This window comes from Saccostrea echinata, unplaced genomic scaffold (assembly GCF_033153115.1).
Source record: "Saccostrea echinata isolate AGI-Se365-2 ecotype Australia unplaced genomic scaffold, CSIRO_AGI_Sech_v1 ptg000054l, whole genome shotgun sequence".
NCBI classification, from domain to species: Eukaryota; Metazoa; Mollusca; class Bivalvia; order Ostreida; family Ostreidae; genus Saccostrea; species Saccostrea echinata.
In genome coordinates, this window is record NW_026889803.1 from 46,733,853 (window position 1) to 46,755,147 (window position 21,295).

Below are 21,295 nucleotides of genomic sequence, written 5' to 3' on the forward strand. Positions count from 1 at the left end.
TTTTTAAAGATTTTTCCTATATATTTCAATGTAAAACTTGGATTCCCTATTGTGGCCCCGCCCTACCCCCGGGGGACCTGATTTTAACAATTTAGAATTTACACTACCCCAGGATGCTTCCACATAAGTTTCAGCTCTTCTGGCCAAGTGGTTCTTGAGAAGAAGATTTTTAAAGATTTTTCCTATATATTTCAATGTAAAACTTGGATTCCCTATTGTGGCCCCGACCTACCCCTAGGGGTCCTGATTTTAACAATTTAGAATCTACATTACCCCAGGATGCTTCCATTTTCAGCTTTTCTGGCCCAGTGGTTCTTGAGAAGAAGATTTTTAAAGATTTTTCCTATATATTTCAATGTATAACTTGGATTCCGTATTGTGGCCCTGACCTACCCCTGGGGGTCCTGATTTTTACAATTTAGAATCTACACTACCCCAGGATGCTTCCATATAAGTTTCAGCTCTTCTGGTCTAGTGGTTCTTGAGAAGAAGATTTTTAAAGATTTTTCCTATATATTTCAATGTAAAATTTGGATTCCTTATTGTGGCCCCGCCCTACCCCCGGGGGTCATGATTTTTACAATTTAGAATCTACACTATCCCAGGATGCTTCCACATAAGTTTCAGCTTTTTTGGCCCAGTGGTTCTTGAGAAGATTTTTTAATGACCCCCCCAATTTTTGTCTTTTCTTGATTATCTCCCATTGTAAGGGGACTTGGCCCTTTATTTAAACAATTTAAACTCCCCTTTACCCAAGGATGCTTTGTACCAAGTTTGGTTAAAATTGGCCCCAGTGGTTCTTGAGAAGAAGTTGAAAATGTGAAAAGTTTACAGACGGACGGGTGACGGACGACGGGTGATCAGAAAAGCTCACCTGAGCTTTCAGCTCAGGTGAGCTAAAAAGCATTAAGCCTTCTACCAGAATTGTGAAATTCATTGCCAAGGGTCAGGGGTTCTAGTGTTATGGTGGGGTTCTATAAGTCATATAGTGAGAATAGAATTATTCTTTGAAAATCTTCTTCTTTGCTCCTCGGTATTTAGCAGACAAATAAGAACATATATGGTAATAATGAACAAAAGTCCTTTTTCCAAAATTGTAAAAAGTCATGGCCTATGGGTCAGGAGTTCTGGAGATAGGGTGAGGCTCCATTGATCATACAGTAAAAATCCATTAATTCTTTGAACATCTTCTCTGCTTCTGGATTGGAAGCAGACAAACTAAGCATGGTTACGATGAGCAAGAGTGTCTCTTCCAAAATTGTGAAATTCACGGCCTCTGGGACGTGGATTCTAGAGTTAGGGCAGAAGTCCTTTGAATACATAATGCCTTCTTTGAAAATCTTAAATTCTTCTCAGAACTTGAGGATTTAGCAGAGAAACTAATTAGAAAGAGTGCTTCTTTAAAAATTTCAAAATCCCCTCCCCCACCTTCCTGAGACGGGAGTTCTGTAGTTAGGGTTGCCTTTTATGATGATCATTTACAGGAATATTTACTCTGTTTTAAGAGAAATTATTGTCCTGTGCTTTCGCGAAAGCGAGGGGACATTAAATCTCATTCATCTATCAGTCTGTCTGTCTGACCTGGGGCCGGGGAATTTCCCCGCCTATAATGACGTAAACCCCCGGTTATTCTGTTATTCCCCCTCAAAACTATGTTAGGGATGGAACCCGAAATCCCCTTCTACTTTTTATATATTCCCTGCTTTTTCAATACTTAGGGACAACCCTGTGTCTGTAACAAAAACTTAAACCTTACTTTTACCTCAGTCATAACTTCTGAACGAGAAAAGATAGGGCTTTCATATTTCATGTGTACATAGCCTGTGACAAGACCTTTCCAAATGTATGACCCCGTGATCTTGACATACTTTTTAAAAATTTTATCATTGGTTATATCTTGAATGAGAGAAGAAAGAGTATCCATATTTGACGTCATTACCTGTGACAAAACGTTATTTAACGAGACTTTCACATTATCTTTATTTCAGAGTGCCATTGTGTACCTCCTTTTTTATGTTTCGCTCGAACAGATATTTGGGGTTTCCCATAGCAGAACATGGCCTTTCTATAATATCTTTCTATAATATTGGGGGTAACTATCTCTTACCTGTAACTCATTCTATACCACTGAATAAAAGAAGGTATGGTTTCAATACAAATCTGGTCCTTATTTCTATGAAATAAGAAATTGTTGTGAAAAATTAAAACCAATGCTTTCTGAATCGTTCAAACTCCAAGATCTAGTAAATGAAAGGTGCATACAAATTTCTTAAGTTTGAGAAATGAATTCCTTTAATGATGCTTTATAACTATACCTTAGTAAAATATGGTTTGTCAGGGCTTCATTTTCAGGTAAACTCAACAAAAAAAACTTTTCTTAACAGTCATTTTCAATGAAAATTGAAACCATCACGGTAGCTCAGTTGGTAGAGCACTCGATCCGTGATAGGAAGGTCGTGTGTTTGAATCACGGCCGCGACTGACCTAAGTCGATAAAAACTAGGTAGCAACTATTCCTTCGCCAAGCACTCGGCACTTTGAAGTGAAAGTTGTCATTCAGATGAGACCTTAAAAACCAAGGCCCCGTGTCACAGTAGGCGTTGGCATAATAAAGGACCCTCACTGCTCAATGGCCCGGTCTAAATTTGAAGCCCTTCAACAGTATATGGTGACATCTCTATATGACTGAAAAATTCTCAAATGGGACATAAAACAACAAACAATCAATCAATCAATGAAAATCAGATATAAATATGGGAATTTTTTTCTATATCAGACAAAACAAATATAACCAGATTGCCTACAGTCTCTCAGAAAACGTTAAATTACAAATTCTTGACCTCTTCTTTAAAATGATATTAAATTGAACATAGTTATCGGGATTACCTTTGACATGATTTCAAACTGAATTTATTGAAAATACTTTATTTAAATTCTACAAAATTTTATGAAAACCGTAAGTACAGGAAAAAGTAAGTTTAAATTAATTATGATGTCATAAAGAACTTGGCACCAAAAAGACGGTCTAAACTCATTTACAAGATCTTGACTTTAAACGAGTCATTTGAGGCTTTTCTGTTGAATATGTAGAAATATTACAAATTAATGATGTCACATTTCCAGAACAGCCGTCCTTTATGTCAAATACTTTCATGATTTATTACTTTCATTTTCAATGTATTTAAACAAATTTCAAAACTTTTTGAAAACATCAGTTTTTTATAGGGCATAATAAAGCCAAAACCATACCTTCTTTAATGACTTTCATTTTTGTTTTTCAAACAGGAACTAATTTATCAAACTTAACCTTGGCCATAACTTTTGAACGATTGGTGCTAGAGCGTTCATATTTCGTAAGTGTATTCCTTATGGCAAGACCTTTCTTGGTACTTGGGGTACCAAAATTTTTGACCTCATGACCTTGATTAAACTTGCCTATAACTTTTGTCCTGTATTTCACTTGGGTATTCTTATGAACTTTCCTTTGGTGCCAATATTTCTGACCTGATTACCTTGACCTTGGTGTATGAACTACTTTTGAAAACTTTAACCTTGACCTAAGTTAGAATGGTTGGTGCTAAGGCTTTCATATTTCACCTGTATTTTCCTTGTGACAAGCCCTTCCTTTGAGTACCAACATATTTGTAATTATATGTCATACAAACTTGCAACATTTTAAACATGTTTGTAATCACCAGTAAATAAAAATCAAGATATTCAAGGTTTAAACTTTGACTTGTCTGTTAATAATTTATGGTCTTGGAGCTAATTAGGAAAAATCATTACCTTTATAACAAGAAATTATTTAATGAAGACAAAATGTTAAGATTCTTCTTTATTGTCATTTTAAATGGACAGAAGGAAAATTTCCCTATTTGTCAAATGAATTTACAGTCAATGGTGATGACTTATGATGGATGAAACCCAAAATTAATTTGGTTTACAATGAATGAATGTAAAACTATATCTTAACAGGATAAAACATTTTTTTTTCTCACATACATGTACTTGTGAATTTTACAAATCATCAATAGTTTCAATTAAAATGGTCACTTTAATTTTCATCTTTCCAAATTTACAGAAGATGCTTGTTCAACAGGACAGTTCTGATTCTTGCACTCAATGATGAACAGTTATGATTAGCAGTTAAATGACCAAGTTTTTCTGTGAAGAATATTTTTCACTCCTCTTAGTATAACTAATCACATGCTGATGACAAAAACTATGGACTGACTGGCTCTGAAGGGTTATCTCATCACTGACTGCATGTTAGGGAACATGGATGTCGGGAAGCCTGCCTGTAGAGCCTGTGCGGAGGGGAGAAGTAATTGGTTGGCCCTTACTGCATCCGGAAACAGGGAGTGGTAATTAGGAAGAGGAACATAGGCTGCTGTTATCATCTTGCCTGTAAAAATAAATTGCTTTTAATTAAGGTTTGTTATAAATGATGAATTACCATTCAGTTAATTTTTAGATAACACATAAATCATCTTAAATTTTCTGTCAACATCACATATGTATTTGTCTCCTGCATATTTATTAAACCCTGCATACACTATCAACAGCATGATGCCAATGGTTAAAAGGGGGGAGGCAAGGATATAGAGGTGTTTTGAGTACATACATGTACAGTTTCTTCCGATCAACTTTAAACATTAACAAATCATATGCATTATGATCTTTATCATTTTCATGACTAACCAGGGTGCTGATGAAGTTTATTCATGTAATGATATTACATTCCTTTCCAAGCTGAATATAAGGATATAGAGACCAGTGTATAACTTACCTCCAAAATACCTTCCATGGAGGGCCCGTACAGAAGCCACAGCTGCAGATATAGTGGGACACTTAACATACACATTTCCTTGGGGTGAGGCCTTGTCTACATATAGATGTAAGACTCCCCCATGCTTATTGCATTCCTCTATAACATCATCTCTGATCTCCTGGTCCCAGTTAGACCTCGATTCCCTACAAAACAGAAAGGTATGCTTATTATCTACAATGCTTTTAAAGGATTAATAGCTCTGTTGTTTATAGAAAAGAATGTGAGCAATGCATAAAAAGTTACTTTTTTTTTTAAAACAAAAACTGACAAAAAACACAAATCCAAAAAGGCAATTCTACAGTATGTACTAGTGAAGTAAATATTTAATAACATTTCTGCTTCTTCATGAAAGTCATATAAATACAACATTTTCTTATTAGCATTTGAAAATGCATACCTTTTTTTTTTTAAGAAAATGTTGCTATATGAACAATTTTCTTGAACCCCTCTAATTTCCACTTTTAGGAAAAATTTACATTTATTCATGAAACAATTTCATCCATCACCTTTGGCATAGAAATTCTTGGACAATGAACCAAAACTAGATGAACTTGTTAGCCATTAGAACTGTATATGAATATCTGACAGATTTTTTCTCTCTATATTAGAAATATGCTATTGTACTTACACATTAGGATCAAACATATTTGAGAGCATAAAACACTGTGTGGCTATCGGAGGTGCTGTACTATCTTGTCCTGTGCCTTGACTTCCCAATATGGCTGATACATTAGGGGGTGCTCCTGCAGGGGGCACTGTGGCCACGCCTGGTGTCTGCTGGCTAATATTCAGGGCTGAAGCAGCATATTCAGGAATCTGGAATCCTGTGCCTGAAAATGCAATTACATTTTTATAACAAATTATATATCACAGTCAGACTTCATGAATTGAAGGAAGACTTAAAGATGAACTCCGACTCCCTAAATAAGAACCACTTCCTCTTTTAAGTAGTTTTTTTTTAAACTGATCTCCTCATTCTTCATTTTTCATGTTCTTTTATTATTGTTATTGTTTTTCTGTATTATTTAATAAATGATCTTATATAGAGATTAATTACAAAATAAAACATGACAACACTGAGGTTTTGCCTACCCTCTGCCAGTTTGGCCATTAGCTGCAGGCGACCTGTAGCCCCCAAATCTATTCCTGCTCGATCCATTTCATCACTGTCCAACATTGAGGCCCCCTGGATTTCTCCCTGTCGCTCAGTCACATGACCAACCTTCATTGGTCGACCAGCCAATTCGAATCCATTTAACTGTTCCAAAGCTTTCTTGGCATCCTCTGAATCATGGAACTGGAAGTAAATAAAGAACTTGAAACACAAGAAAAATCTGTGAAAATTAAAATTACTTTCAACACTAGTAAAGGGTTTATATAATACTGGATTCTTGAGCCATACAAAGTAATGAAATATTTTTTTTGCTCCAATGGGAGTTCTGCTCATTATCCAAATCTTATTACTTTAATTCAAGAAATAGCATTTACTTACCGATATAAAACCATAACCTTGGGATCTGTTGGTTTCATGGTCTCTTATTAATTTAATGTCATCAATCTGAAAATAAAGAAAACAACATTCTTAATAATCCTTATGACAAGCACATGGTCAATTCTTTTTAAGTATACATTTCAGAGAAACAAAATTTACCTTTCCAAATGGTTCAAATATTCCTCTGAGCATTTCCTCTGTGATGTTGAAGTGAAGGGAGCCCACATACAGCCTCATTGGTCCAATGCTTCCTTTCGTCAAGATGCTGCTGGGGTTTCCCACTCTGTTTTTCTCTGCCTGAGAGGGCTGAACTATAATAGGTACACCTAGTAATTTCTGGTTTGTTAGTCCTATAGCTAATGGCACAGGATCAGTGTCTTGGAATTCCACATAGGCAATGCCTTTAGATCTCCTGGTTTTATTGTCCATGATTAAACGAACATCTCTCACCTGAAAAATTCCAAATTTATTCAAACTTTACTATCCAAACTTGACTATTTCTGATAATATATATTCATAAAAAATATCAGAAATGAACCCTCTCTTTCATACCTTTCCAACAGAAGAAAAGAATTCCTCAAGGTCCCTGGGTCGAATTCTAGCTGACAATTGCATACAGAACACAGTCCTAGCGTCCCTCTCCTCTGGGGTCAACTCAGGACCTGGTTGCCTATCAAAACAAAATTGCATTACTTTATCTTATTCCCCAATGATACATGTACATCATTTTCAGCACTTATAATAAGACTTTTTAACCAACATTACCGTGAAAATTGGAGGAAACCGAACTACAATTCATTTTTATTGTCAACCTAACTAAACTCAGAGTTATTCAGCAAAATACTTAAAAATTTATATGTATTAAAAAGTATATTACTACTATGTTTTAAAAAAAAAAGGTCTCTGATGAGATTGTAGCTCTACTACTGGAACACCTTATATTCCTTTGAAACTGTCCTGGCCTTTAATTTGTGGCACATACATGTAATTTGAAAAGTGCACAGAAGTTCAGAATTGAAGCTAAAACAATGTATCACAAGAGATGAGGCACAACACAAAGCAGACACTTTTTAATAGAATAGCTCAGTTGGTTTGGCTCTGACGAACTAAATTGTAATCCATACCAGGGATGGGCACGATTACAGAAAAATGTAATCGATTAATAATCGATTACTTAGAAGAAATTTGTGTAATCGATTACTAATCGATTACACTCACTTTTGTCCTGTAATCGATTGTAATCGATTACTTTGGAAGATGTAATCGATTAATAATCGATTACTTCCAAGTTTTTATCCCTTCAAATATCAAAGCAATATTTAAATGGTAAATGTTGATGTTATCCAATGAAGTTTGAATGTGTTCCTGCAGTTTCAGTGCAGATTCTTTTAAGGTTTTATTCTGGCTAACATTCTCACTAAATGCCCAAATGAGGGATTCTCTACCGTGGAAAGTGGAGACATGGTTCCACAATAAAATATGCCAAGGAATTAATTATTCCTTTCAACCTTGGATCTGAACCTCCATATTTATTGACTTGTTGCAAAAATTATTTAATATTTTATTGTGAATTACTTCATTAGAAGTATTTGGGCTGCCCGTATGTTGACAGTACACATTAAACATTCCTGTACATGTCTTTTTCAAACAATTTCATTCTGTATTGAACTAAGTGTTTTGAGAGCTATTAATTGTTTTAATAATATTGTTTGTCTTCAATGGAATGAAAGTTAAATACTAGGTAGTTCACACCTCATTATCTGCAAATCAGGGATGTCTCAGTCAATTAGCCAATTAAGATAAGCAAACACAGTGACACTTACTCCCTCTCTTACAGACACTTATAACCTCTGACTGATATAAAAGCAACCTTACAATTTTGAATGAAAACACGAGAATGATTTTGCAAATTTTAAAGTTACTAAAACACAAGTTTAAAGTTGTTTAAACATTTTCAGATATGAACTAGAACTGTCCAATAGGGACAAATACCCCCCGCTGGGTTTTTCAGAGAAAGTACCAAATCACTAATGTTTTCTAAATGTGAGAGGTGTTCACAATTTCCTTAAACATTTCCAGTGAAAATTTAATTACTCATTATATTTTTTATATGTCCGTCTTAAGACGGGACGTATTATGTTATAGCGTTCATGTCCCTCCGTCCGTCTGTTAGCTTTTTCATGTCCGGCTTATTATTTAGTCTTATTTTTTTCATTATGTTCTTTACAGCAATCTGTAACAAGAAAAATTCCACCTCTCCCATGGGTGTAATGATCAGGCACTGGTCAAGGAAAATTTTGATAGCAGAAAATTGCATGTCAAATTAGAGATAAATTAATGAGTTTAGTGTGAGGTGATAACTGGTAGAGCATCTCTGATCAAGCAGGTGTTATCTACATCTCTTGGGAAATGGGCAAAAGGAATCAGTCTCTTAATTAATTGCTTGTGTTGTATTGAATTGTTCTTGTTGGCTAGTCTTACTTTCAAGATAAATTTGATGTAATTAAAACTAATTTGATATTGTTTATAATAATTAAAACTTATATGATATTGTATAATATAATTTAAACTGATTATTTATTGTACATTTTTTATTTGAATTTTTATATCTTTACAACAAATTGCAGACTGCCTTGTCTCACTAAGATGTCATTCGACCAATTGAATCTAAACTGTTTATGATAATTTAACAATATTTGATGGGCGTATAATGCTGTGGTGGGGCACTTTATTTTAATGAATGAAACTAAGGTGCAGCCTAATAAAATATCAACACTAATAATTACAGTGTTTTTTATTACAATGAAAAAATAGTTTGCAACTATCTGTCATCTTTGTGAGACATGACACTCTGCAAATTGATTGTTGAAAAAAAAAAAAAAAATTAATTATACAAAATCAAATTGATTTTAATACCTTTATATCAAACTCATTTTAAAAATAAAAGGCTGGTTTTAGTAACTATGTATTTTGACAGACATAAATAACAATTAAGAGACTTAGACAACAGAGATCTTTATTTCTTTCTGCCCAATTCCCCGGAGATATAGATAAGACCTGCCTGATCAGAGATGCCCTAACAGCTTCCCACACTGAACTCATTAATTAATCTTTAACTGGATGCATGTCCACTCATTACTCCCAAGGGACAAATGGATTTACACTATCTGCTGTGTAATGTAAAAACTGTTTTTAATACTTTGTGGGTTTTTTTTTTAGTTCTAATGAGTAGTTTTAAGCTGTAGTTCACATTTTTGTACAGATGTTCTAGATTCTATGTCTCAAACCTTAGACATGAACCCGAAATGACTAAGTCAATAAAAATTTAAAAAAAAACACCTGTAAAATGCAGAAAAATTATCAAATAATGTTGAAAATACCAGGTGCACATCTTCATATGGTAAATAATAAGTGTACAAATTTTCATACAAATCTATGCAATAGTTTCTGGGAACAGATCCAGACAAAACCACATAATAAAAATGAAAAAACACCTGTAAAATGCAGAAAAATTACCCAATCATAATGAAGATACCAGGTGCACACCTTCATATGACGAATAATAAGTGTACAAATTTTCAGACAAATCCTTCCAACAGTTTCCAAGAAATGGTCAGGACAAAATCTCGTCTACAGACAGACGGACAGACAGACGGACAGACAGACGGACATGCTGATTCCAATATACCCCCCCTAAACTTCGTTTGCGGGGGGTATAATTAGTATTTCCATCTTCTTTTTTTTCGAGTACAATGTAGTTTATTTAGGCCAAAGTTTTTATTTTCTTTGGTTTACGATTTTCTGTCTCCAAAAAATGCATTGGGTGGTCGAAAAATAAAAATAATTTAGGATTCAACAATTTCATTTTAAAATACCAGTAATGTTTATTTTAATGAAAATAATACATGTCAATAGTACTTTTAAGTTCTATTGTCTAGATCACATAACTCTTTTTATTTAATTTTACTTCATTTCTAACTTTAGACTGAATGTCATTTTCATTTAGTTCTGATTTTTGTTTATCAATCAGTGCTTGGTTCATGATGTTCAACTTCTTTTTGTGCTCTTCAGTGATATGTGATGTGTTATAAACCTCAGTATCCCCACAAACTAAAAATAAGGATCCAAATTTAAGTTAAATTTAGATTGAAGAAAAATACAATTTAATTGTTTAACAATATTGAAAGTAATTAACGTTGAAATAAAAGTTATAATAATTTGATCATGCAGCTATCAAATTTAATGTTCCAATAATTTCTCAATCAAGTCCTTCTTTAAATTTTGTTATGTACCTGCAGAGTAGGCAATGCTCATTATTTACTTTATAGTAATTCAGAGGGCTCTGATCTCAATTGAGTATCAAATTTGCAAAGATTTGTATATTAAAATTACTTCTATAAATTAACAAAATGTTTTATACACATTTGAATTTATCCAGTGAAATACCAGTCAGCTTTACTTCAACTAAGATGTATCTCTCAACACTAAATTGGCTTCACTATTATCCATGGATTTATCAGCCTATGATTTTGGGAAACACCATTTTTAGGGAATTGGGAAAAATTATCGGCTATTTGATGAAATTGGAAAATTTTTTAAAATGTTGCTTAAATCATGTATTCAGGGGTAATTCATTTAACATTTCAGCATGAACTCTAATTTGGGCAACCAAACGACAATTAAATATGATCCATCTTCATCATACAATGATACAAGATCAACTAGTTCTAATTGTAACGGGAACCGTTACAGATGTTCCCCAAACGGCTCCCCAATCCCTTATGATGCCCCATTCCCTACAAGCTTCAATAAATTAGACAATACTTTTGTAATATAAATAGGCACTTTATTTTTAAGGGTATTTCATTGAAAAACTACTCCGATATAGCCATATGGGTATTAGCCAATCAAATTTCAGCGCATGTGCTTGCACATGTTTTCTACATTTTTCACATTAATTTTCTTATAGTGTCTCACAATACATACATTTGTGTTAAATATTAAAGAATTTCATTGAAAAATAAGAGAGATGTAACCGTTTTAGTATTAGCCAATCAGAAATCAGCATACGCGCATGCATGGCCTTGCATTCAATTTTGATAGTATCATATTGTAGGAGCTCTATGTGCCTATCCATGTCGTAAATTTCATCCTGTTTTGTTGAAAACCAAGGGAGTTATAGACATTTAAAGTTTCAACCAATCAGATTGCAGCACACCTGCATGCGCGTGTTTTCAAGAAATTCCCTATATAACATGTTGTAGCACCTTATAACATATACTTATATTCTAAATTTCAAAGTATTTTGTGAAAAAACAAGGAAATTATTGAGATTTTTGTATCAGCCAATCAGAGAAGAGCGCACATGCATGCGCGTGAGTTCTCGCTAATTTGACCATGTTATCTCGTCTAGACTACTAATATATCTTTATATTTTGAGTTTCAAAGCAATTCATCAAGAAATACAAAAGTTACGGCTTCATCAAGTATACTTGATGAAGCCGTAACTTTTGTATTTCTTGATGAATTGCTTTGAAACTCAAAATATAAAGATATATTAGTAGTCACTGTAAAAACTGCGTTTAGAAAATAAACACTTCCATTACGTGTTTAGATCTAAACATGTTTAACATTATGTTTAACAACTAAACACTTATGTCTATACATGTGTTATATCTAAGCGCGTTTAGATTTGACACGTGTTTAGATATATGTGTTTAGAAATTGAACACTTATGTGAAGTACAGAGTTATCTTCCCGGAAATGACGCGTACATATTTGAACGTTAATTAGAGCGGTTATCGAAACAAAGAAAACCCTAATGTAAGCTAAAGAAGATGCATCAAAGGAAGTGAATGATAACAAAAGTGATAACCAAGAAGAGATTGTGAAATGCATTTGAAAGGCAACATTACTACGATAAAAGGTCTGTTTACTATTTTTATTTTACATAAATTGACCACGATGAACAACGTAAATAAACATGCAGTTACACATGTAAATATAGATCAAGATTTCCTTCGGTTATTTTGCAATCATGAAAGCCAGAAAGGAGTATATATACATGTAGAATGTCATTTAAAACATCTATATCGTTATCAGTACTATATAGTAGTTATAAATGAGTTTCACTAAAAGTTGCACAATGATAGCTATAAAATACTGTTAAATTTCAGTGAGAAGCATACTTTTACTATAATTTAAATTTCTTTCTTACAGGATATGGTCAAGAACTTAAAGGCAAAAATACACGTATCAGAGTACTGGTGTCATCTCCAAGTGCAATTGTTGTTACATTATTCAGCACTTCTTACATTCTAGAGGAAACAGAATTTTGTGAAGTCTACTGGTCGGTAGTTTTGAATATCCCCAAAACATTCTTATATAATGGAAATGGATTACTTCCTGAGAGTCATCGATTGATATAAATTATACGCTGTATGTGTTGCTAGTGAAGAACTTGCTGGAAGTTATTAAATTTGATGAACCTTTTTTTATTGACATGAAGAGAAACTGCTTGCTGAGCTGATTAATATTGAAATTCACTATTATATATATACATGTTTAAACATATATGTATATTTAATATAAATTTCTTTATAATAAATCCATGTTTGAATGTTCAGTGATGTTATTGTCAGCTGTTTCTTTCCTGTAACATGGGTACTTTTCAAGTTAAAAAAGTTTGTTTTCTGTATGTACATACCAGTGCTTAAATATGCTAATTATTTTCTAGGAAACTTATAAAAAATAGTTTTTTCTTTAAAAACATCTGTTTTCTTGTAATCGTTTATCATTTACTCTATTGATTTGGATCCAATGTTGTGGAACTAAACATGTTAAACAACTAAACACCTAAAGTTTAATGTGTTTAGAAATGAGACGTGTTTAGGGCTAAACGCGTAAAAAAAGTGAAACAAATTATGTGTTTAGATATAAGTGTTTAGGGGGTAAACATGTTTAGCAACTAAACACATGAAGTCTACGTGTTTAGAAATGAGACATGTTTAGAGCTAAACGTGTAAAAAAAGTGAAACAAATTTGGCGTTTAGTTTTGTGTTTAGGATCTAAACACCGTTTTTACAGTGTATATCAGTCATTTCACTCATTGCACGCGCGCGCACGTGCATGCATGTGCGCGCAAAATGACCTTCGTTCCGAACACCTACACAACATGCCTATTAACCCTAAAAAGGTTTCATGTCAATCGGATGAGTGGTTCTATGAGAACACTCCCGGACAAAAAAGTACCGGAGAAGAAAGTAGAAAAAAAGAATAATAATAATAATAACTAGACTCTTGTTGCCATGGCAACAAAAAAGTCTTCCGTTCTTCTAAATCTGTAAGAATTTGCTTTTTTTCTGTGTAAAAAACATACATATCATATTTACTGTGAAAGAAAAAAATAACTGGAAAAAAAGTCCTTTCAGTACTTAAGGTACTTTGATTTTCATTATCAATCTTGTATAATGCATTTGGCACCTATAAGAGATATACGTAATATATCATTAGCAATTAAAAAAAAAATTGTTTGCAATCATTTCTAAGACAAACAAACAGACGAACACCGTACTATCATAAACTTCACTGTGTGTATGTTTTGGCATAATTGTGTATGGTGTTATAAAAAAATATAATGAATTAAGTTAGTATCACATTAACCTAAAGTATCTGAGTTTTGTAAAGTTATAATATCAAGATTTGACAGCAGACCTATAAGACAGATTATTCAATTACAGTAATTCTTCAGCAATCGATTGATTGATTATACGTATGTTGTTTAACGTCCCTCTCCAGAATTTTTCACTCACATGGAGACGCCACCACTCGCCGGTGGAGACTGCAAATTTTTGTCCCATACTTTGGCACTTATCGCAATTGAGCAGAGGGGAATCTTTTTTATGCCAGCACCTTCTGCGACAAGGGACCTCGATTTATACGATCTCATCCAAAGGACCGGTCTCCACGTCCCACAATCGAAGTTCATAATACCGAGATATTTTATTTTTTATTTTATTCTATTTTTTCACAAGTTTGTTGCATCAGATTTACTTAAGATCATACTTCAAGATCATTTCGAACTCAGGCTACGTAATTGCAGTGCATACAGCGTCAAGTGATTTTGATTGACAGGTCAACACAGGTGCACTTCGTGTGATACTTTTTAAGCTGACAAATATACAGGATGTGACCATGACTGACTATGAAATCAGAAAACATTTAATTAAGAATGGGTGTGACCGATATAGAACTAATTTTTGCTCTATGTAAATGGATAGGAGGATCGGGATTAAGAGGGAATCTCTCTCTCTCCCCCTCTCTCTCTCAGACGTAAATTGAACATTTCATAATGACAAATCTACCATTATAGAACATGAAATTCTGTATACATGTAAATGGTAATTATATTCACATGTTACAGATTTAAATCTAAAACGAATATATAATTCAAATGCCTAGCTGCACGAACGTCTCCAAATATTAATCAAGACGGGGGTGGGGGTGGGGGGGTGGGGGTGGGGAGTCTTCAAAGGAATTAGATAGTTTTATGTTTTATGAATTATAAGGAAAAGTACGGACGTCAGTTGCACGTACATAATTATATATCATTGCATAAAATTGTGTTCATTCAGGTATACTTATCCCACATATCAACAGACCTGTGCAATTTTTTTTCATGTTTTTTTTTTTCAAAAGAAACATATAGCGTACCCTTTTTCACACAAAATCGCGTTTTCACATATTTTTTTTTAACTCTTTGAGTATTTCACAAGAATCCATGCCCAAGAATCGTCTTTCCACATCTTTTATAATTCCTTGGGTATATAGAATATAGATCATGTGTCATAAATAATTTAACTTTTTATCAAATTTACATGTAATAACAAAATCTAATCTACAGATTGATTTTCTTTCTTTTAAGTGGCAGATATCAATTTATTTATAAAGGCTTTAAAACAGTACTGTATTACAATTTTCTATCGCTCAATTCCTTTTTGAGTGTATGTAATATTTTTTTTAATATCGAAAATAAAACTCGGAAATCGGGATAATTTCGCATTCAAATCATAGAGAATAATAAATCGTCTGCATTATAGAAGGCTTATAACTATCGTATTCTGAACTTACTATACGAGATAGATAAAACTGCATTCCTGTCCATCACTATAAATGTATACTCAGTGCTTATAATATATTTACTTGAATTAGGTACCTAGCATATATATTAATTTTTTTTTTTTAGATATATTCATGTGTAAATAAATTAACTGTCAATACAGACTTACACTACACTGGCAACTTTAAACTATACATGCATTGGAAGTGGTAACCAACGTACTCTTATATTTAGAAGAGTGAATATGGAACGTCTAAATATTTTGATATGGACAGTGTATATGTCTCTTACGTCATCGATACTATTTCCGCCTTTATCTCGAAAGTTCTATTCTCACTTACAAGTCAGAGTTATCTTTCTTTGCCCATTGTTTACACACTAGGTAAATAGGGAAAATGAGGGTACCGAAAATCTGCAAAATGTGGAATCTGATTTCAAAACAAATTATATATTTAATATTTGTAGAATAACCTCTGTTATACATAATAATATCTTGAAAAAATATTAAAAAACAAAAAAGTTGAAAATTGACCAAACACAAGTTCACTTCCGGTTCGGACAGGAAGTAACGGAAACACACGAAAACAACTTCGAAACAAAGAGAATGTCATGATCTAATACTCCTGTAAATTTCACATCTTTACCTCAAACCGTTTCCGAGAAAAATTCCGGACAAAAGTGCATTTAAAAAGTGGAAATTCGGCCGTAACTTCGGACCGGAAGTGAATTTTTCAAAAAACGGAATTTTATATAAACTTCATATATCAGCCTACTATCATGTGAAAAATTGTGAAAATCTATCCAACCATCTCTGAGTAATCGCGCTCACAAAATTTGGGAGGAATAATAATAATAATAATAATAATAATAAAAAGAAACAATACAATCACTATAAGTCTTCCGTTGTGAACGGAAGACTTAATAATAATAATAAGAAACAGAGTAAAAACAATATGTTCCCAAACTTCGTTTGGGGAACATAATTATGAATAATAGACTAATAAAGGTAAAATGGACTTCAATGAGTATAAAGTATTTTTACAACTTAGGGTAGTACATGTAATGTGTGTATGAGATTTCAATTTAGGTCATTATAGTATCTGTTTCTGGAGATTATAAACCTCCTGCAAAAATTATACTAAGTACACATTTTCTAAAAGTCCTCTTCACTTGCAGATCAATAGAGTAGGTGGAAATAGCTTAATAAATCTATATAATTACACAATATCATCATTTTTAGAAAAACGGAGGAAATTCGGATTAAAAGTTGGCGATGTTTTTTCAGTGTTTTTAAACATGTGTTATGACTGTAGCTTTGCTAAATGAGTTAAATAGATGAAAATTACAGACAATCTGACAATTTTACTTTTTTCCAAAGATAATTAAAAATAAAAGCATTGTTCACCAATTGGGAAAAATACTGCCAAATTGGAAAAACTGAACTCATTTTCAATTGGGAATGAGGACGAATTTCGGCCCATGAGAAGGCACTGATAAATCCCTTTTATCTATAGGTGTATCCGTGTCTGCTAGGTCGATCAGGGTTGGGCTCCAATATTACGGTATGAATTTAGCCAATTGAGACATCGCAGTTAGAGAAAGGGATCATGCATCCAAGATTTTATTCACTTTTCCATGCAGAAAAAAGTTCTTTAAGTGTGTGTCATTGCTTTCAGTGAGGAATTACCTTGTTACATGACAGAACCGCCATTTTTGGTTTGCACATGTGTTTATTTACGGTCACCTAAATGTTTGTAAAGGGCTCATATATTTATAAGCGCTTATTTGACTAAGATGCATTCTAAAATTTAAAACCCACCAGTTTAGCTGAGAAAAATCCGGAAAAATATTTCGGAAAAGACATTATTTTTATTTTCATGATTGGTGAAAATTAGGGTCGGCGGAATCGTAAACCAATTGAAAAAAAAACTTTGGCCTTACCAAATTATTTATATTTAACCCATTTCCTACTGCAGCCAATTCAGCTGGGCTTATCAGTAATACGAAGGATAACAGAGCTGCTGCTGAGAATGCTCAGTCAATTAGCACCATGTTTACATTCTGCCTGATAATTAGATAATTACTGTCTAAAGACATATAAAAGTATATATTTTCTAAAAGCTCTTGAAATTCTGCTTCTCATGGTATAATTTTCAGAAAGCAGTAGCAATATTATCCTCAATATTACTTTGAGTAAATAAAAGAAAATTTGTAAACACAATTTTTTTTTTAATTCTTTTTATTCACATGCATTTTACTCAAATAAAGTGAATGTGAACAGCATAATTTTTTGGCATAAATTCATAAAACAACCATTTCTGCTTCAAATACATTTCACAGAATAAAAATATCTTGAAAAATAAAAAAGTTATTGCACTTCTTATACATGGAGTATTTCTTGAAATGAATAGCATCAATTTACTTTGCTTCAAATTTACAACCACCATCCAAAAATGACTTTAACAACAAATCTTAGCTATATATATATGTTATTTAAAGTGTTATATGTTGTCAGATAATGAAAGAATAACATCTTTTGAAAAAATTCCCAACTTAAATGTACTTACATAAAATTTATGGGAAAACAACAAGTCCTTGGAAAATATCCAAATGAACACACAATCAGATTTCTGAGCATTTGATTTACTTTTTCAACATCCTCATAATGTGCTTAGAACTGCACTCTAAGTGCACAGCAATGTTACATTGTTGACATCCATCCTCTGTCCCTGTGGTCCAGAAAGCGAACACTCACGGCACACTTTGTTCTTTGGAAACAGTTTCACGATGTCATGAGCAGTAGCCCTGCCCCCACAGTCAACCTTTGGTGGTTCCCTTCTGGCCCTGGTGTCACCAATAAGATCCTCTACCAGCTCCTCTATAAAATCCTGAAAACCAGGCCATCTTTCCCTTGCTGCATGAGTGTGTATGTCCTTGGCGACAATGTACGCATTGTGGGCCGATGCCATCATCAAATAAAAGAAAATGCGGCGCCACCATTTCTTTGATGTGGTTCAGCTGGTAATACCCCACCATTTGATCACAGAGATCCACCCCTTTCATATTTTTCTGGTAATCAGCCAGCATGAGTGGGACCTGCACCACGCGATTCTCGGCAGCTCTTCTGGAAACTTGACCACGGTGGGCTGGATCATGGAAATTTGAAAGCACGATTACTGGTTTTGTGTCTTGCCATACACAGTAAGTCAGTGTGTCTTTCTGAGCAACGTGGAACTCATGTTTTTGAAGGCTTACTTTGCTAGGCAGAAGGTGTTTCGGAAGTCCTTTCCTGTTCACACGCACCGTTCCACAAGCCATGATTCCTCTGATATGAAGATCGTTTAGAAGTTCTGGACTTGTGTAAAAATTGTCCATGTACACACACAGGTTGGATCCAAAATAATGATGGCACAGGTCCATTACAACTCTGTGTGTAAGTCCTTTCTCTTGATTGTTTTCTTTTCCAGTGTATACTTGGAACTTGCTCAAGTATCCGGTATCACTTTCAGCCAGAGCCCAGACTTTCACACCCCATTTTACTGGCTTTGCAGGTAAGTATTGCCGAAAAGATAATCTTCCCTTAAATTTGATCATACTTTCATCTACAGTTGTGTTCCCATAAGGCACATACAGTTCTGTAAACTTGTTGTTGAGATATTCCAAAAGATAGCGTATCTTCCAAAGTTTGTCAGGTGTTTCTGGCTGAATCTCGTTGTTCTGGATGTGTAAATACCTCCAAATTAGGAAAAATCTGTCCCTGGACATTACTCTGTTGAAGTTTGTAGTGAACATCCACTTACTCTGTCTCCAGTAATCAGCTTTGTCTGGAAGTCTTGGATCCCCATGGCAAAACAAAGGGCTAAAAACGCCTTCATATCGGACATTTCAACAGGCGTCCATTTTGGAGCAAACGGAGGGGGTGGGTTTTTTTCTCTTTCCTGACGCGCATAATTGTTAGTTTCTTGAACTAACCTGTCAAGGAGTTCGTTGGTCCAAAACAACTCCATATACTGCCCAGCTGATGCCTCTTCCGGGTGCTCAACTGTTGCGCCACCAACTTTTCTGAATGGATTTCCAAGACGTGGTCAAAAATTTTCAGACACCCATTCGTTCTGAAACCCAAGGAAATCAGCGTCGTCTTCATCATCTTCGTCAAAAATGTTGTAAATCCAATCATCAACATCCCTACGATTTATTTCTCGATCAATATCACCCACATATCCTTCTACTTCGTCATATTCTGCTTCTATATCGCTACCATCGCTCAGTCCTTCATCTCTCTCCGCCATTTTGAAATTACGATCGCGTCAGTGCCTCAGATTTCTTTGTTTTAAACTAAAATTTCCCTCATGAATAGGTATCTAGTTTCATTTTTAATGCGCATGAGCAAGGGAAATTTCCACTTTGTCTAAATCTTGTAAACGTTTTATTCATCCAGGTTTTTATACAGTAATTCTGAGCCCTCTATGACGCTTATACGAAAACAACGACTGGAGTGGTATTCCGAAGGTAGGGTAAACTACGACTACAGTCGTATCGCATAGGAAATGGGTTAATACAGCACTTAAAATCTGTTTTTGCTATTTACAATTTTCTATTACAAGACAAAGTTTTTCAACATCTAAAATTTGAAAAATGACATGCAGCATGAGGAAAGTGGGTCAAATGTAAAATGCACAGTCACGAAAAAATCTTGTTTTATTAATAAATGGTTGAAATACACTTCTGAATTATTAAGTACTAGACCAGAAGGTCTATAATGCAAATTTTATTAAGAAAATTATTAAACTTATGATAATAAAAGTTAGGAAATCCAAACATTACACTGGGTGGTTTATATTTGATATTTATGTGTGACTGACTGGAAATAATTCTCCAAAATAACATCCATTTATGTATAAAATAATCGAAAGTAATCGAAAAAGTAATTATAATTACATTGAAAATTTTAGATGTAATCGATTAAATTACGATTACAAGTAATCGAAAATCACTTCGATTACAGATTACTGTCGATTACTTGGAAAAAAGTAATCATTACAATCGATTACAATTACTCGATTACGATTACCCCATCCCTGATCCATACATACCTGATATATCTCATTGGACTTGTGCTATTGCTGCGTGGCTTTCTTTCTCGTTCTGGTGTTCTTTTCCTTTCCTTGGATTTACTGCGACTCCTCCTTCTTTTTTCGCGACTCCTACTGCGTTTTCTGTCCCTTCGGTCTCTGTCACGGTCACGTCCTCGATGTCGGTCATGATCACGATGTCTGTCCCGATCTCTTTCCCTGTCTCTGTGGCGATCTCTACTTCTACTCCTGCATAAAAGATTCAAATGCAAGTGACTTGACAAAACCATGCTGTATCATTCGAAAAACTGTGGATAATTATCTGGAGATGTACATATAATCAGTAATATTCCTATTGAAGTGATTTGCAAAAACTAATTATATGGAGGTGTAAATTAAGGTATTCAATGTATAATGACCATATTTTGTACCTAATAAATGAATGGTCCGATATTTTAAATCATGGTAGCATTTTGAACATGTAATCAAATATAAATGCTCCACCAAAAGAATTTATAAAATTTTGATTACTGTCCAATTAATTGCACCTTGAATTTTACATTGAACTCTATGGGCAGTGCATGTTTTTATTAGATATTGTAAAAAGTAATTTAAATTTCAAACAAATCTCTTGGTGAAAATATGCATAAACTCCCTCTTTACTGAACTATGAAATAAAATGAATTATTTACCACAGAAATTTTGAGATATTGAAAATTTTCTTTTTTTTCATCAAGGAGAGATAACTCTTCAAAAACTTTTAACGTTCAAAATGACCGTCT

At 33.8% G+C, this 21,295-nt stretch overlaps 1 protein-coding gene across 1 annotated transcript in view; it reads right to left on the reverse strand.

Annotated features, from left to right (window-relative positions):
- Window positions 1–3,822: 3,822 nt before the first annotated feature.
- LOC133206247 (RNA-binding protein 39-like) overlaps window positions 3,823–21,295 on the reverse strand; it is a 28,346-nt gene continuing 10,873 nt past the window's right edge. The window contains exons 5-12 of the mRNA XM_061342196.1: window positions 20,535–20,762; window positions 6,876–6,993; window positions 6,483–6,773; window positions 6,324–6,389; window positions 5,924–6,128; window positions 5,460–5,661; window positions 4,790–4,974; window positions 3,823–4,405 (exon numbers count right to left, since the gene is read on the reverse strand). Of these exons, the coding sequence (XP_061198180.1) occupies window positions 4,248–4,405; window positions 4,790–4,974; window positions 5,460–5,661; window positions 5,924–6,128; window positions 6,324–6,389; window positions 6,483–6,773; window positions 6,876–6,993; window positions 20,535–20,762 (1,453 nt within the window). The 3' untranslated portion in view covers window positions 3,823–4,247. The remainder of the gene's footprint in view (window positions 4,406–4,789; window positions 4,975–5,459; window positions 5,662–5,923; window positions 6,129–6,323; window positions 6,390–6,482; window positions 6,774–6,875; window positions 6,994–20,534; window positions 20,763–21,295) is intronic.